We start from the raw sequence: 13,137 nt of genomic DNA, 5'->3' as shown, positions 1-13,137 counted from the left end.
TTCTTGTCTGCTTTCAGAAGTTCTCCACTGGTGGATGCTATCTTCTGCATAAGAATGATGGCATAGACTTTATGTTTAAAATTTTTATATAAAGTCCTACATTCTTATAGCATGTGATAGAAGCAATCTGTATATAGCAAATGTATTAAATATTTTACAATAACAAAAGTACAGTTTTATGTAATTCATTCTTATTTTAGGTTCAGTGGTGTAGTAAAACTCTATTAAATGGCTAAAAGAGTTGAGACCACATGAGCTTAGATAAGGAAATATGTGATGCTTATTAACAGAAGATTACATACGATTATTGAGCTTTAAAAGTAAGAAGTTAAAAAAAGTTACAAGCACTTTTTGAGTGCTTAAACTTTTTAAGTTCTATTTAGCCTGCCTTGGTTAGAAACTTAAACTGTCATGCTATTTTTTTCTGCTCCTGTTGGTTTCTCCCTCTCATTCAGCAAATATTCAGTGTGGACAGGAAAACAGTATTTGATTTCAACTAGTTTAACTGGAGTGTGGTTTTTCTTAGAGAGTTGTTTCTGTTCCTCTACCACTGCTGTGTAGTTGTCACATTAAGCTGTCCTGTGTAGGAAGGAGTACCAGCCAAGAACCAATGCCCTTGGGCTCCAGGGTGGATCGTCACTTTAGTATCTAGATGACTTTAAATTTACAGTTTAACTTCAGTTTTTTCTTCTATCAGATGGAAATGGTGATACTTTCCCTGCTTACCTTGAAGAATAGCAGTGAGAATTACATGAGATTAAAAGATGTTTTGAAAACTGAATCCTTATACAAATATAACTCTTGGTGGCAATATTTTAAATGCCTTTAGGTTCTCTGGGCAGGTCATGGGAGTGAGCTATTAATATAACCTATAGTAATACGTTCTATGTATCTGATAATATTGTTAAGATTTTTTTCCTGGGTATAGGAATATACTGTATCCTTGCTCCTCCCTTTTTTGTTCCAGTTTTTTGTGGGAACCCGAAAACAAGCCTGCAGCATATATGAATTTACTTTTCTTTTAAATTTTCTTTAGGATGACCTTGATCTGACAGTTTCATGTCACACTAAGTCCTTCCAGCTGGCAAAATCTCAGACACAGAGCCAGGTAGATTCCTGCTGTCATCAGGAGGAGACCCAGCAGCGTACGGAAGAGGCACTGAGAGAGCTGTTCCAACATGTTCACAATATGCCAGAGTCGGCAAAGAAGAAACAACTTATCAGACAGGTGCCTGAAGGCAGGGAAATAATTATGGGGCTTTAGGAATGTGATCATGGTTGTAGAATCAGTAGGGAATATTGTTAAGAATCTCATTTAATTTGGAGCTCTTATTGGGCCAAGCTTTGGTTCAGCCAAGGAAGCAAGGAATCTCAGTGGTGATCTCTGTGCTACTGCCCCACTAGAGAAAGGAGCGGAGACTCTTGGATTTCTACAGTTAAACAGGAGGACCCAAGTGTGGTTAGAGTGTCTCTAATTTTGGTCATGTACCAAATTTGCTGAGAGAGGACCAGCAGTTATAGTATATTGTTCCAAAGTTTAAACCCTTCAGATTTTCTTGGCAAATAACTTTCTGAATTTCACTTTTCTTGTTTGTAAAATGGTAATAGTAATGTCCATGTTTCGTGGTTGTAAAGATTAGAGTTAATGTAGGTAGAGTGGCTGGCACCGCAGAGCATAAGTGGTGACTCTTACTAACGGAGTTGTTTGCAGCTAGAAAACACGATAAAGCAAGGTCTTAGTCTGATACTAGAAAGTAGGAATTCTAGGGGTTCAGTTTGTTTATTTTGGAGCTATGGGAACAAAATTAGGTCTTTCATTTGCCGTTTTTGGACTCAAAGTGTGGTTTGAATAAATCTTAAAGACTTGGGTAGTTTCTTTCTCAGGAAATTTATTTTGTCTCAATACCTCTTGAATTTTAGCTGAATAGGCAGAATAAGCTTCTTCTTATTCAACTGGGACTTTCTGGGGGAAGAGTCTGTTTTTATTTATTTATTTTATACCTAATGTCAAACATAGGGCCAGGTGTAAACAAAACTCTTTGAAGTTACTTTGAGATCTAGTAAATTGTGCTATGACTGGAATTTTATAGGGTGTTGGCTGAGTAATGTTGCAGATTCAAAGCAGTCTAGTGATTTAATTCTTGATAGAAATTAAAATAGCAGTTTCATGTAGGACAAGTATGACTTTCCTCAACAAGAACACTAAGGGTTAAAGATAATTCAAAGGAAAAACGTTATTTTGCATTTTTTAGAAAAACAGGAAATTATAGAGAAGAAGAAAATAAATCACTCATCCTGTTAGTGTTTACATTTTAGGCATTTCTTTTAGTCTTTGTCATGTGGATGTATTTTCACATAGTTATGATCATACCATATACTTTTAAAATTTTATTTCTTTTTCACTAAACATTACAACATTAACATTTTCTCATGCATGCTTGCAAGCTCCTTGCATACATTTTATTTTTTTTTATTTATTTTTTTTTTTGTTGAGACAGAGTCTCACTTTGTTGCCCAGGCTAGAGTGAGTGCCGTGGCGTCAGCTTAGCTCACAGCAACCTCAGACTCCTGGGCTTAAGCGATCCTACTGCCTCAGCCTCCCAAGTAGCTGGGACTACAGGCATGCGCCACTATGCCCGGCTAATTTTTTCTATATAGATTTTTAGTTGTCCATATAATGTCTTTCTATTTTTAGTAGAGACGGGGTCTCGCTCAGGCTGGTCTCGAACTCCTGACCTTGAGCAATCCACCCGCCTCGGCCTCCCAGAGTGCTAGGATTGCAGGCGTGAGCCACCGCGCCCGGCCTTTGCATACATTTTAAATACTGCTGTTTTTCAGCTCCGTTGTAATCTTACGGGACCACTGTCATGTATGTGGTTCATCATTGACCAAAACGTTGTTTTACAGTGCATGACTCTATTTAAACTTTATTTGTGGAAGAAACGAAATTGTTTCCCACAGTCTGGATTTAATTGATTGCATCCCTGTGATATTTTTTAGCATGTTCCTCAGTCCACTGTACTTGCTATTGTATTAACTGGTAGTTAGATTTACTTCTAGAGGCTTGATCTGCTTCCAATTCAATTTTGAGGGGGGTGAGTGAGAGCATTTTATAGATGGTGTGTACTTTTTTTTCATTTTGTTTTGTTTTTGGTGTATACTTTTTAATATGCATTTTTAAAAGTCTGAATACACATTGCTAAATAGCTTCCCAGAACATTTTGCCAATTAACACTCCCCACAGTGGATATGAGAAAACCTACCTTATTGCACCCTTACCAGTGTTATCAGGAATGATGGGTTTTTACTTGTCCCAGTGTGTTCAGAGGTGATGCTTACTAGCTGAGCTCTTTAGAGATGACTAAATTTTCTGTCTGCTGAGATCATTAACTTTGAGAACCTCTTGGTATTTGTATATAAAAAGGTCATTTTTTAACCTCTAGAACTTGAACTGATAAAAATATACAAATTTACAATTCAGAAAATTTAAAAATATAGTTAGAAAAGGCAGAAGAGAAGAATTAAGTACTATGTTATTATTTTTTTGTTGTTGTTTTTTCATTTTGGATGGCACCCCTAGGATATATTATTATTTTTTAAGTGGGGAAATGAGTGGCTAATCAAAGCATTGAATAAGAGTATACAATGCCTGTCCTCCCTTTTTCTACTTTAGACACCTCCACATGGAAAGCTGATGATGTCATTGACAAGTCTGCATTCTGATGTATTTCCTCTGATGATAGTGCTGGCAGGCAATCATGATAGATATTGATTTAAAGAGCTTTAATAACTTTTAAAAAATTTTGTATGCAATTTATGTTAAATTAAGGACTGTTTTAGGTTGTGCCAGTAACTTTCTATGTCCAAGATATTTATGCAAAAAATCTTGATTACCAGCCAGGGGTCTTGGGCAAATTCCATAGACTCTCCAAGTCTCTGTTTCCTTGTCTGTAAAATAGGGATAATAATTCCATATTCAAGGAATGTGAAGTGCTGGACCCCTCAGAGCTTTTTAATAAAATTTGACTTCTTTTTGGCAGCATCATTTCTGCCTTTGTGATTTGCTTGTTGACCTCCTAATCCGTATGTGCACAGACTCACTTATTCCTGAACTCTTCTGGATATTTACATGTAGCTACTGTTGTCACAAAATGCTACCTCTTCATGGGAGAATATTAATAAAATGTCCTCTTTGTTTTCTTTTAGTTTAATAAGCAGTCTTTGACCCAAACACCAGGGCGAGAACCTTCCACTCCCCGAGTACAGAAGAGGGCCCGTTCACGCTCCTTCAGTGGACTTATCAAGGTAGGCATGCTGTGCTGTGGTTTTCAGCATTGACTGTCAGGAAGTTTAATAGTCTGATTTTTCTTATGGATAAACAGTTTTCTCCTATTCTTTGGGATCCTATGAAGGGTTAATTTGTAAGAGGGTATAGATAGGATTTGGAAAACTTATTTTTCAAAGCATTTTGCTGTGTTTCAAATCAGGGAAGGGGCTCAATCGAGAAGTGAGGTATAAAAGAAATAAAGGTCTTTTCTGGGACTGAGGACAGACTCCTCATTCTTGAGCAGTGGAAAAAGTCTCTCTTGCTTCCTGACCTACTTCGAGCTATACTCTTCTTTACACAATTTACTAAACCTATGGAGAAGTGAGGAAGTTGAGACCAGGGGAATTGTTAGAAAAAATGGATTTTCTAATAGGCTAGTAAGCTTTGGTATCTCAAAGGTTTGTAAGCTTAAAATTTTTAACAGTTGTAGGATTCTCTTCCCTTGTATCAAATTCATTAAAAGTCTTTTTTTTTTTTTTTAAACAAATAGAAAGTATACTTCTGTGCTGTTGCTGCTATCACTGCAGATTCAATTTGTAAGTCTTCACAGGTGATTTTTACTTGTAGTTAAGGAATATTGCCATCGGGTGGCAGTAGATAACTTGATTATAGGGTTCGAATTTCCATGTGTAAACTGAGGCAAGGTTCTGGTTCACTTAGAGATTAGCAGTATTCTGTGTTATGCTTTTTCTTTTTAAAATTGTTTTACTTTATCTTTATTAAGATATATAAATCCAGCAACTTTAAGGAGCCTTTTGCTAAAAATTTAAAATTTTTGCCCTAAAAATAAATACCTTGTAATTTTTTTTCCTTTAAGGTGCAGCTATTAGTATTTACAGATTCATCTAACTCTAATTTTGGTCCTAGTTATAATTTATAGATGTATAGAATTCACAATCAATCTTTTTTTTTTTTTTGAGACAGAGTCTCACTCTGTTGCCCAGGCTAGAGTGAGTGCCGTGGCGTCAGCCTAGCTCACAGCAACCTCAAACTCCTGGGCTCAAGCGATCCTCCTGTCTCAGCCTCCCGAGTAGCTGGGACTACAGGCATGCACCACCATGCCCGGCTAATTTTTTCTATATATATTTTTAGCTGTCCATATAATTTCTTTCTATTTTTAGTAGAGATGGGGTCTCGCTCTTGCTCAGGCTGGTCTCGAACTCCTGAGCTCAAACGATCCGCCCACCTCGGCCTCCCAGAGTGCTAGGATTACAGGCGTGAGCCACCGCGCCCGGCCCACAATCAATCTTGATCTGCTGGGACCAGTGGGCTCTGGGACATTAGGCTTGCTTGACATCAAAATTTCCTTTGCTCTCAATAGAGTGAAAAGGCAGCCCATAGAATGGGAGAAAATATTTGCAAATTAAATATCTGGTTAGGGTTTAATATCCAGAATATATAAAGAACTTCTATAACTCAACACAGCAAAAACAGCCATATTGAAAAATGGGCAAAGGATTTAAATAGACGTTTCTCCAAAGAAAATATACAAATGGCCAAGAAACACATGAAAAGATGCTCATCATCACTAATCATTAGGGAAATGTAAATCAAAACCACCGTGAGATACTACTTCACACCGACTAGGAAGGCTATTATCAAAAAAACAGAAAATAACAAATGTTGATGAGGATGTGGAGAAATTGGAACCCTTATGCACTGCTGGTGGGAATGTAAAATGGTGTAGCTGCTGTGGAAAACAGTACGACAGTTCCTCAAAAAATTAAAAATAGAATTACTTTATGATTCAGCAATCCGCTTCTGGGTATATACCCAAAAGAATTGAAAGCAGAGTCTCAAGGAGATCTTTGTACACTGATATTCACAGCAGTATTAGTCACAATAGGCAAAAGGTGGAAGCAACCTGACTGTCCATTGACAGATGAATGGATAAGCAAAATGTGGTCTGTACAGACAATGGAATGTTATTCATTTTTAAAAAGGAAGGAAATTCTCACATGTGCTACAACGTGGATGAACCTTGAGGACATTATGCTAAGTGAAATAAGCCCCAGTCATAAAAGGACAAATGTTGTGTGATTCCACTTAAATGAGGTACCTAGAGTAGTCAAATTCATAGAGACAGAAACTAGAAGGGTGGTTGTCAGAGGCTAGGGATGTGAGAGGAATGGGAAGTATTATTTAATAGATACGGAGTTTCTGTTTGGAAGGCTGAAAAAGTTCTGGAGATGGATAATGGTGGTGGTTGCACAATACTGTGAATGTACTTAATGCCATTGAACTGTACCATTTAAAATCGTTAAAATGGTAAATTTTATGTGTATTTTATCATACTTAAAAAAAAAAATCCCTTTGCTAGAAACTGAGAAGTACATTCACCTGCTTAGATATGGCCAGTGAAGTGAACATCCTCTTTTTTCCTTTCCGATTGGAAAAGTCTGTCATTTTCTCCGACTTCCCTGTCATAGGGATGATTGATAAACAGAAAAGTTATAGTCAAATAAGAAACTGAGAAGTACATTCACCTGCTTAGATATGGCTGGTGAAGTGAACATCCTTAGTTTACCCTCTTTTTTCCTTCTCAATTGGAAAAGTCTGTCATTCCCTTTGACTTCCCTGTCATAGAGATGATCGATAAACAGAAAAGTTATAGTCAAATAAGTGTTTCTGTATGTGATAGTCAAATAAATGTTTTTTCTTTAACTGAAGTTAAATTGGTGTAGTTTTCTTTGTGAGCTCTTTTCTTGCAGTTGGCTTTAGGTGTATTGCTAATTGTTCTTGAAATGTAAATATATAGTATCTTCTTGGCAGCTGCCTAATTCTTTACTAAGAGAATTTAGAACTTTAGTGTTTATAAAACAGTTTATAATTCTATCAGGATAAAACATTTTAGAATAATAATTTTAAACATCAATGTTAGCAAATTTTATATAACAGGGGTGTTAAGTGTTTTCATTACAAACAAAGAGATTTTTGAGCTAATAATAGATGTAGGTTTTTCTTCAGTTGTTCTGCATGGAGTAATGAAATGTCTTTTGAAAAATTCATTGGAAGCTTTACAACGAGTCCTGTGGCTCCTGGAATCCCCATTTCAGCTTAGGCTGAGGTGGTACTGTACCCAACGTCCGAAAGGAAGATGTACTGGTCTTATTTTTCCAGCACGTCTGTGGTTTAGCTATTTGATTTCTATCCTGCTTTTTAAAAAATTAAACAAAAATTTTTTAAATTAATTTTTTCCCCAGCTTTATTAAGATATAATTGACAATCTATCCTGCCTTAATCCCTCTTTGGCTAGATTCTTTTCCTCCAGAACTCCCCTCATGTAAATAATGTATTACATCAGAATGTTCTGAGTATTGCTGCTGATATTTATAATGTAGAGTTTAATGTTCTGGTTTTGATATATTCTTTTTTTTTGGCATTCAAAATTATTCTCTTAGGGGCAAAAAGGGGAAGATTTCTCCAAAGATGGTAGAATTGTCACTGTCAGCTGTTACATTAGGTTACATCAGCTTCTAAGCTGTTCAGAGAAGAAAGGGCTTTTAGTCTTGCTTTGAATGTCAGTATAGTCATGCGACCCTCTTAATAAGGCCTATACCTTCTTGTGGCTGTATTAGGAACTCTTATAGAATTTCTCCAAATTTTCCAATCCTATGTGAGGAAATGACAGGCAAGCAAAGTCTTAGAGTAGATCCAGCCTAAAGTATTCCTTAGTGGGGAGGGAAGAAGGGACTTTTTAAACAGCTGCCAGAGACAACACAACTATGGGAAAAAAAATTATACTGGTAAGTAACTGGCATTTCTTTTATGGTCTCAGAGGTATACTGTAATTGGCCCATGTTAGCTAGTTTACATCAACTATAAAGTTGCTTCTAACATATCAGCCCTTTTAAATTAGGAAAAGTGATCACTTAAAGAGAGGCAATGATTTCACATGTTTTTGGTAACAGCTTTGGCCTCTCTTGAATAAGATAGCCTGGGAGGGTCCATAAAAAATTTATCAGAATGCTGATTTTTTTTTTAATCTAAGGAAATTATAATTTTGAAGGCCATGTAGCTGTAATGTAGATAAAATAGATGTTTATAAATCAAATATTTTCTGTTCTTAAATTAGCGGAAGGTCCTGGGAAATCAAATGATGTCAGAAAAGAAAAACAAGTACCCTACCCCAGAATCTGTGGCCATCGGTGAATTGAAGAGAGCCAGCAAAGAAAATATGAACTTAGTAAGATACTGTTCTTTGGATTTTGTCTCTGTATGTGTACATTTGTTTAGAAAGGAGGAAAATTTATGTACTGTCATCTGTTGTACTGTGTTTCTTTGGGCCATTCAAATGCCTTTTTCTCAATTAATCCTTCCATCTGTGCTACCTTCTTTCTGTAGGTTTTCATTGATTCATTCCACAAACACATTTTGAGTTCAAGAGGGATATAGCTAGTCACAAACAGGTGACCAATACAGTACAATGGCTCCATAAACAAGTCTTGGAGACAGTGGTTAATTTTTACTGGGAGGCTCCATAGGCCAGGTGACATTTGGGCCAGGACTCCTTGGCTCTGCATCACCTGTGGGGTAGTCTTTCAAGGTATCCCAGCCATGCCTACTTCATTAAGCCAGTAGTTAATCAGTTAAGATGAATGAGATATGAATATGTCAGTCATGGTAAAACTCTCTCTGTTGAAATTGATCAAGTAAATAATTCCTCTGTTAGTAAAGTCTATCAATAGGAATGACATTAAAACATTTAAGCCACTGTAACATTTTTTTATTACAGTTATTTTCTGGCTCCCCAGCTGTCACGATCACACCAACAAGATTGAAATGGTCTGAGGGGAAGAAAGAGGGGAAAAAAGGTACTAATTGTGCTTATTCTCTGTTCTTACCAAATGCAATTTATTTCTGCATCTAGTCAGTCAGTAGCAGTTTTCGAATTCCCAGTGCAGTAAAGTTATAGTCAGAAATGATATAAAAATTACAAGGACAGGCCCTTGCCATGAATCCGTTCACCAGGTGGTTATTGAGCATCCACTCAACACTGTTCCAGGTACTGAGGGGTGGAGCTGTGAACACAGACCTCACAGTTCCTGCGTTCTTGGACAGACAGGACACTTGGGTAAAATATCCTAAGAATACTTGTTAGATGGCTGGGTGTGGTGGCTCACGCCTGTAATCCTAGCACTTTGGGAAGCCAAAGTGGGAGGATCATGTAAGGCCAGGAGTTCCAGACCAGCCTGAGCAACACAGCAAGACTCTGTCCCAGCAAAAAAATAGAAAAATTAGCGGGGTGTGGTGTGTTCTTGTAATCCCAACTACTTGAGAGGCTAAGGTGGGAGGATCCTGTGAGCCCAGGAATTTGAGGTTGTGGTGAGCTATGATGACAACTGCCCTCTAGCCCAGGCAACAGAGTGAGACCTTGTCTCAAAACCAAACAATAAATAACCCCCCCTAAAAAAATCCTTTTAAAAGCAGATTAAAAACAAGTTTAAACTAATTTGTGAAACCAAGTACAGCAGTGCTGAGCGTATGCTTTTGGAATAGTTATGTTCCTTTTCTGTGTAGACTAGCCTTAATTAGTGGAACTTTCCAGATAAACAGCTCATGCTGAAGGAGCCTGGAAATCATATCATGACAGGATTATTTAATGCTAGGGCTGCTGATTGTCCCAGGCTTTTCTGGTAAATGGCTGATATGCTTTCCCCTGAAGGAGCTGGGTGGATCACTGGAAAGACCACCAGATGTGTCCTAATTTGAGTCGTCATTCCTCTGACCCAGGAAAACTGTTCATTCTCTCTGAACTTAAGTTTTCTCCTCTGAAAATGAGGATAAATGTTGCATCTGCTTCATGAGGTTCAATTGAAATAATGTCTTGGCAGCACATTTTAATTGTTAAAGTTTAACAAGTGGTAATAGTTGTTACAAAAGAAAACTGGATGAGACTTGGTCTTGTTATTAAGGCTCATGTGGCAGACGAAGTGATCTCTGGGTTGACATGATCACTTTACCACTGAGACGTGAGCATAATTACTATGTGAGACATCAGCAATATAAAAAGAACAAAAGCCCAAATCCTTATGGGTAAATTCTTTTCTGGAAAAAATTAGATTTCAGTATAGTTTTCTTACTAATTCTTGACTGAATTATCTGAACTGCTGTTTGTTTCCTCTTTGCCTCTGATTTCTGGGCTGGGCTGTCTGATTGAGGCAAGATCAGTGTTTGGGTTATTTGTATCTAAATATTTCTATCTGTATAGCCATGAGTCAAAACTGAGCATAGTTATTTTTGAAGGCGACATTGTTTTGTATCAATTATACCTTTGTTGCTTTCATTTTTGAAGATAATTAGGAAATAAAACCTCTTTCTATATTGACAACTCTACTCTGGAAATAAATGAAATTTTAAAAAGCCAGTTTAACATTTCACCAAGAAATTTTAGAGTAGGGATTCTTGACCTGTTATCTGTGGACTTCCTAAAGAGTCTAATAAAGTTCCTGGTATTGTTGATGAAATCTTTTATGTAGGTGCACATGTGCATTTATCTGAGGAAGAGAATAGATAGTTTTTATTAGATTCTCAAGAATGTTGGTTTAGAAAAGGAGAGGCTCACAGGTAATGAATGACCTTTGATTGGATCCGGCAACAGCGTTTTCACTTTACTGTCTTCCTGATCCTTTCTCTGTCCTAAAACGCCTGCCTTGGCATCATGATGCCGCATTGTTATTATTCTCCTCTTTCCTCTTTAATTCTTTTCCGTATCTTGAGTGGCTTACCGTTGTCTGCCTATCCCTCTACTTTTTTTTTTTTTTCCCGAAGTTCTATCTTTAGTTCTCTCCGTTTCTCTGCTTTCTTTTCCCCTCTTTTAACAGCTTGATTTACTTCCACAGCTCAGTTCTGTTCTCTGTACGATCACTGCTCCCAAACTGTCGGCTCTAGGTCTTAACTCTCTGCCAGTCTGCAAGCCCACAGATCCAGGTGCTTGCCACGTATTTCTTTTACACAACGATGAATATACAACCCTAGATTGTTTTTGATAGTGATGTTTATAATAAAAGTAACAAATATTCTTTGAATAAGATAATGTAATTTTGTTATAATCGTCAATAGCATAATCCCCAAAGACTTTTATTTAGCACAGCGTTTCTCAGCCTTGGCACACTATTGACATTTTGGGTCAGAGAATTCTTTTTGTGGGGAGCTGCCTTGTGCATTGTATGATGTTTAGCAGCATCCCTGGCCCTCTACCCAGTAGAGGTCGGTAGTACCCTTCCCCCAGTTTTGATAACCAGAAATGCTTCCTGATATTGCCAAATGTCCTCCAGGGCAGGGAGGGAGCAAAATCACCTCCAGATGAGAACAACTGATTTAGCACCTACTTATTAATGGGCATGATTTTCAGCAACTTTGCCTTTGAAACTTTCTCTGGCTAACCCAGCCATATATAATTAATTTTTCCTTTGAACTCTTATTTGACTCTGCTAAAATGTTGACATTTAATATGATTTATTGTGTTTACTTGGTATGTATTATCTTCTTTCTGTAGCTAGTTTTTCTTCCGAAGGACAAGGGTCAGACTAAATATATTTGTGGCTCCTATCCCCTGCTCTTCTCTTCCTTCCACAGTGCCTGTATCTAGTGGGCATTTAGTAAACATTCACCCATGAGAGGAGTAATGGTGGTAAGAGCGTGAGCTCTGTGTTCACTTAGTTGGGTTCAATTCTCAGTTTTGCTGCTTAATAGCTATGTGTCCTGGGGCAAGTTAATTTGTGTAGACTGCAGATTCTCTGTAAAATGGAAGGAATATTACCTCATGCACTTGGTTGTTGTGAGGATAAATAAGATAAATGTATGTAAAGAACTTAGAGCAGCACCCTGCACAAAATACATATTTTCTAAGTGTAAGCTGTTATTGCCATTAAGGTGACTTAATGAACTGAGATTAGATCAAGCAGACTGGTGATGTTTACTTAGTAGAGAGTCATAAATTCTCAGTTAAATTCTTTAACCCTCAGTTTGAAGAAAATATTAAGTGTAGATTCTCTAGCTTTTAGGTGGGATGTTTGCAAAAAGAGCTGTTTAAAAACGTGTCTAATGCTCTTGTTTCTCCTTCAACCTAGGATTCCTCTGAAGGATCCAGAGTTCTCCTGTCATCCCCCCAGAATTTTATTTTCAGGTGTTATTACTACTTACAGCAAAGTTTGGACTTGCAGTTTGCTTGCTGCATTTTCAATTGTGAAAGCTAACTAATACCGTGACCTGACTGATACCTCTAATCCCACTCACTGGATGATATATTTGCAAGCTGTGCCTTCTGAGAGAGTGCAAAGCATGCACTCTCTCTCTTATTTAATAATACTATGGGGAAACCACTAACCAGCCAACCAGCTTCTACAGTATAGTAAACAGGCAGAACCAGGTGGGCTCCACTGCTCCTTCAGTGTGTTTAGGCAGATTCCATTTTTTTAAAAACATGAAATTTGTGCTCAACTGCCTGTTTTTTGTTTGTTTTTTGTTGTTGTTTTGTTTTTTTAAGTACTGTCAGTCATAGTGGTTGATATTATTTTTCATGGATAATTTGGGCTTTTATCTGTTTTGATAGTGTTGGGGGGTATTTGGTTGTTTTTGTTTGTTTTTTTATTTCTTTGTTTTAAAAGCCATTTCTTTGTTTTAAAAGACTCTAAGCTAGATGCCTTTCACTCTTTTTCACCTTGAGCTTTAGGAAAGCTCTTTATCTCATGAGGCTGTATTCCTCAGTATCTTATTTGTGTCCAGAGAATTTATACTTTTCCTGGAAATTTTTTATTATTTCTTGGGTCTGAGATTGAAGGGTATTTGACCTGAGGTATTGAAAAAGA

General features: G+C 37.2%; 1 protein-coding gene across 1 annotated transcript in view; it reads left to right on the top strand.

The window, feature by feature from the left end:
• Nucleotides 1-11,156, top strand: part of ARHGAP19 (Rho GTPase activating protein 19) — a 50,636-nt gene extending 39,480 nt beyond the window's left edge. The window contains exons 8-12 of the mRNA XM_069460174.1: nucleotides 1,037-1,228; nucleotides 4,207-4,305; nucleotides 8,403-8,513; nucleotides 9,063-9,141; nucleotides 11,152-11,156. Of these exons, the coding sequence (XP_069316275.1) occupies nucleotides 1,037-1,228; nucleotides 4,207-4,305; nucleotides 8,403-8,513; nucleotides 9,063-9,141; nucleotides 11,152-11,156 (486 nt within the window). The remainder of the gene's footprint in view (nucleotides 1-1,036; nucleotides 1,229-4,206; nucleotides 4,306-8,402; nucleotides 8,514-9,062; nucleotides 9,142-11,151) is intronic.
• The last annotated feature ends 1,981 nt before the right edge of the window (nucleotides 11,157-13,137 follow it).

This window comes from Eulemur rufifrons, chromosome 28, assembly GCF_041146395.1.
Source record: "Eulemur rufifrons isolate Redbay chromosome 28, OSU_ERuf_1, whole genome shotgun sequence".
Classification (NCBI taxonomy): Eukaryota; Metazoa; Chordata; class Mammalia; order Primates; family Lemuridae; genus Eulemur; species Eulemur rufifrons.
The sequence above is the reverse complement of the archived record's forward strand: the minus strand, read 5'-3'. Positions and strand labels throughout refer to the sequence as shown.